General features: G+C 38.6%; 1 protein-coding gene across 1 annotated transcript; it reads right to left on the bottom strand.

Annotated features, from left to right (window-relative positions):
• Positions 1–392: 392 nt before the first annotated feature.
• LOC135577479 (T-cell receptor-associated transmembrane adapter 1-like) lies at positions 393–3,223 on the bottom strand (the record flags this gene model as incomplete). The annotated part of the gene is made up of 3 exons (XM_065047620.1): positions 393–671; positions 2,182–2,240; positions 3,169–3,223. Coding segments are annotated over 3 exons (393 nt in total), but the record flags the coding sequence as incomplete, so codon positions are not given.
• Between the last annotated feature and the right edge of the window lie 2,019 nt (positions 3,224–5,242).

Genomic DNA, 5,242 nt, shown 5'->3' with positions numbered 1-5,242 from the left:
CAAAGGTGGTGTTCAAACCTATATAGAAGAGTAGTTATACTCTGCTAGAGCTCTACAGACAACAGGGTGGGTCTTTTGGGACTGTTTGAAAGTTGATGGTTGTTTTAAACTAAGGATTAATTTTACTGGAATCAATACCATGTGAATGCTGAGATACCAGCTTCTACAACTCCTTTCCAAAATGTCTTCAGAAGGGCAGGTCCTTCAAAGTGGCAGTCTGGATCTTATTTCTTGCTCAGTCTCTAAATGTGCTTGGAAGACACTTTAGAACACTTAACTTACCCATTTTCTAACATGGTTTGGTATGTCAGTTTGTCAGGGTATTGCCTCTAATCATTCACTGTTTTTCCAGAACGAAGAAGCAGATATCACTTTATGATTACATATTTGGTTTATGAAGCCACTTCAAATGTTCTCTCCTTTGTAGTATGAATCAAGCCCATTAATCTCATGGGATCACAATGAATGGCTTCTACGTTTGTTGTGTTTTCAGCAGCCAGCTGCTCACTGTTGAGATAAATGCTAACTTTGGAAGCCATCATGGTGGGGTTAGATGATCTTTCTTCTTCATCCTCCTCTAATGAAGGGCCCTTCTTTCTCCTCGGCTTTCTGCGTTTTCCCTTGACACTGTGATCAAGTGAGGCATAACACATCTGATGGGCAGACTCCACCTAGATGAACATGCACTTTAACATTCAGTAGTTATGCTTGCTTTAAAGTTATGTCTAAGACTTTGAGTATGTCTACACCGTAATCATAATAGTGGCTGAAGTTTACCCAAATTAGCTCATTAAAAGCACAAATGATTCAGCTGTGGCAGCACAGAAAACAGACCAACGTAACCTAACAGTAAATGACTCGTGTTCTTGGGGTAGTGTTGGAACGAAAAAGGACTCAGCATTCCAATTCAATGTGAATCACGCAGAGATATTTATTACAGAAACAAGCCTCCTTATATATGCAACTATATTCTAATCACGCGTCCACGCTCCAAGCATGGATTCGCTAAATGAGTATCATGGGATGTCCATGCGCTGGAGTCTCACTGAAGATACGTCCGATGATGGGACCCCGCTGATTGAGGAACACACCTCTTTCTCACAGCAGATTCTGTTCTCAGCTTCTTGAAGTGGCCTTGAGATTCCTTTGAGCCAGACTAATTCAGCAACAAATCTTTATCTATCAAAACCCCTCCACAGGGTAGTGGCAGCTATTATTGGAAAGATTCACTGTGGGACTGAGGGTACTTTATATAATTGGACCAAGTTCTTTGGGATGTAAGACATTATTTGATCTCTTTTTCTTCTTACTGTTTTCGTTTGTTTGTTTTTTAAATTATAATCCAGTTACTAGCAACATTTTTCATAGGCTTGGTCTGTGCAGAAAACTAAAGATGGGTGATTCTTGTCTGTAAATATGATCTCATTTGCAGTGCAAAATGTATGCCTCGTGTGTCTTTCCCGTGTTTTTCTCTGTGTTTTTCAAGCCAAATTATCAAACATTTTTCATATTGGAATTTTCATAGGTTAGTCTGTTTCTGTGAAGTATAATAAAGCAAATGTCTAGATTTAAAAGAGAAAAAAAAAATAAATTTTCCACCACCTGGAAGTATCCTGAGAGAGAAGCTGGAAATCAACTCAGGAAATCAGTGCTAGGAATGCTTCGATTACAGACAAATTTCAGCTGAAGGTTGCATGCTTTTAGGCATCCAGGTATCTCAACAAAATATAAATTGATACAAAACCAGGCATTTATTTAAGGCATATAGATTTTGTGTTGGGCAAGAGAGAGCCAGTCAAACTCATGATTATCACGTGATGCCGCTTGTGTTTTCACTTGAATGATGTCCAAAATAAATACAAGTAATTCTTTACGTAAGCCATGGCATTAGATGTAGGCTCAATTCAGCCTGATCTGCATGCCTGTGACCGAGCTTTATTATGCCATATGGATGGAAATGAGCTGTCTATACTTCTCCTGCTCCCTCATTAATGTCCCAGATGGAACAAAGGGTCGAGTCCGTGCTTAAATTTCTTGATGAACTACGACACTAATGCATGGTAATTTTCGTGAGGAGCAGCGTGAAAATTTTTGTTATATATTGTCATGGGATACACACAAAAATTCTGAGACAGACCACATTACCCTAATTCAGAAATCCAGAATTAAACTTAGAGATACCTGTAGCTGGTTAACTGGCCTTTGAGGCTGGGACTTCATCTGCCCGTAACAACATTCCTCTACAGTTTATCAAAGTAGAAAAATGTTTTAGTTATTAATGCACACTACCGAGTCTTAAAAGATCAAATTAACAGATCCTCCCTGTTACAGAACCAACTTTGCCCAGTTTACTTTGGTAGAAGTTTGTTTTGGTTTGAATTCACACACAGATCTCTTTCTCTATTAACAGAAGGGCGAATAGCTAAGAAATTCAGACATGCATACTGTGAAAATGAAAAGCATTTTCTGTTCATACGGAAGGAAAGTTTCTCATTATTCACTAAGTGGGCGTCATTTTACACTGCTAGGGGTACATCTTGCAATTAGAGCGTAACCACATATTAATGTATTTTTCAGCACGGGCAAACTTATACTGGGCCACGAAAGAGGCTGTGAGTTGCAGCAGCTGGTGATTAAATTGTATTCCTGACTCTACTTCCAGTTTTCTGAAAAATCTGGTGTAAGTCATTTTTTCATCACGTATCTCATTTTAGCCATCAGTAAAACAGATTATTTCCTCACAATTTTCAGACTTGTTCCAGCATATTTGTCAACATTGCTGATGATCTGTGGACAGCCACAACAGAGAACTGGTCTGTGTCTGTTTCTACCAGCTTGTGTGGGAGCATTGACTTTGGGCAGGGAGTAATATGTGTCTTAGATTGCTGTAACTGCATGGATGAAGCTGTTATTTCAACTGGTGCAGCTTTACATGAAGAACAGCTCTTGGTTTTGAGATATTTGGCTGAACAGGATCATTTGGACTGCAAAAAATCCAATTCAGTATGAGACCTGGTCTTAAAAAGAGTAGTGCAGTATGATGGTTTGCAGTTCTATCCCAAGCTGGTATTCTGTGTTGAGAAACACAGAAAGCGTTGGTCAGTCAGTTTTTAACTACACATTTATCACAGCCTCTGAACAGACACGTGTTCTCAAAGTGAAGCTTACCTAAAATATCTTGATTGAGATTGCCATAAACTGGGTCATCTTCTGTGTAGTAGCCATCATAGCTAGAAGGGCAACGGAAAAATACTTTTAATTCACAGAATATGCTTGATTTAGGACTTCACTATTAGACTTTAAACATTTTACACGCATGTGGCAGTAGCAAGCAGATTGTATGTGATCCGAAAAACAAGACCAAAAATATTGGGGTGGGGGAAACAAGTGTGGGGACACAGCACAGAAATGGCTATGTGCATGTTCTGAAGAGAGATTTGTTATCTAGCCAAGAATAGAACTCTTCTTTCCTGGAACTTACTTAAGTATAAAGCTAATCTCAAGACCACTAAGCTACCGTTTGATGTAGTTCTAGAGGTATTATTGATCACTGAAACGAACCCACTTCATGTCCTCTGAGCCCACTTTGCAATACAAACTAAAGCACTAAATGGGCCTCTTGGGGCAGTGTTCTTAAAAACTCCAGTCTTGATTCAACTAAAATGTTTACGTTGCTAGTTCTGCTGCTTATATCTCTGAAAGAGGGATATATATCCTGTGACCACACAGAAAAAGAAACTGAGGCAGAGAGGCATTGGCTCCAAAGAGATTTGTTGCTAGAGCTTGATTAATAACTCAGGAACGCTTGACTTTCTATCTTCTGCTCCAGAACTCCTGAATTTAGCACTGTAAGCTCCGATTACATGAGCAATGCAACATCAGCCAACCTTACCAAAACCTTGCTCAGCATTAGTTTTGTAAATGACTGTGATTTTTCATCGTAGAAATCTCTGCCTAGCAGCACTAAAAGACAAACCAAAAAGGCACTCCCTCATCCCACAGCTCTCCAGCAGCTCTTTTAATATCCTGTCATATTCTAATTCTCTTGTACTTGGTGAGTTCAGTTTATAAGCATAGGCCTGTTTATGTAGGTTATGTACGTATGTGTGTTTAACATGACTGAACCCGCTAGTGTTTGCCTGAGCACCCATGTGCATATAGCACAGGTGCAGTTTTCCCTGTGGAAACGCACTTTTTCTCTGAATGGGCGTGGTGAGGATGTGCAACTTAAATCTACAGAATTGCATGCATAAGAGAGGTTGCAATGGCATCATCAAATCTGTTGAAAGTCATAGTTAATTTTAACTGAAACAAGTGTATGACTGTAGTCACCCTCTAACGTGAATTAAACAAGCCAGTTCCTTATTGTGAGTGACACATTGATTTAAGAGCTACATGAGCATCCCACAATGAAAAGCAGTTTGGACTTTCTGAAAACAAACTAATTAAGCATAAAATGTGTATGAAATCTGAAATTCAAACAAGCATTCAGGAATTTTGGGAAGATAAAATTTTCTCAAATGTATTTTGTATCAGTGCAGCTACTTAAAATTCTTTTTAAACTAAAGTATGAATAATAACCAGTTACATGAAAAGTACACCTCAATAAAGAAGTTGCAGATGTTAAAAATGTACATTAAAAATACAAATTTAGCCAAAACTTAATTCCTCAACTTGTACGTGTTCTGTTGGTTTTTCTTCAGAGAATGGACTCAGCTGTGTTTGGCAGTGGACTGGGCAGCTAGCAACCATTGTATAATCATACCTGGCTCCCCTAAACATGTTTAAAAGTTGCATGCTCTCTACTAGAATCATTCTTGCTGAAAGATAATGAATCCATTTGTTGGCTTGAAATCTCCAAGCAGTGATGGCTTTCTCTGCAAACACTTTAACCCCTCAAACTCCATTCCTTACAGAGACATTACTTACCTTGCTTCTTTTTCATATAGTGTGAAATGTTCAGTATCAACGAAACAACAAGAGCCAAACTCAGAAAGGCCAAAACTCCCCAGACAGAAAAATGGCAGTCCATTTCTGCAACCGAGAGAAAAGAATTCCATAGTTTGTCTTGTCAACAATTTTACTTTATTCTTTGTGGTGGGCTGGTTTTTGCTTTCTGTAATTGAAGCTACTATTTTGTTGTTTACTCTGTGACAGCCATTGCTATACAAGCTAAATAATTAATATCAAACCCAGATGCTCAATAATAAGAGAGCAATGTCAATAAGCTGTTAACAGAACT

This window comes from Columba livia (genome assembly GCF_036013475.1).
Source record: "Columba livia isolate bColLiv1 breed racing homer chromosome W unlocalized genomic scaffold, bColLiv1.pat.W.v2 SUPER_W_unloc_4, whole genome shotgun sequence".
In the NCBI taxonomy this organism is placed as follows: domain Eukaryota; kingdom Metazoa; phylum Chordata; class Aves; order Columbiformes; family Columbidae; genus Columba; species Columba livia.
This window is presented reverse-complemented; position numbering and strand designations above follow the sequence as displayed.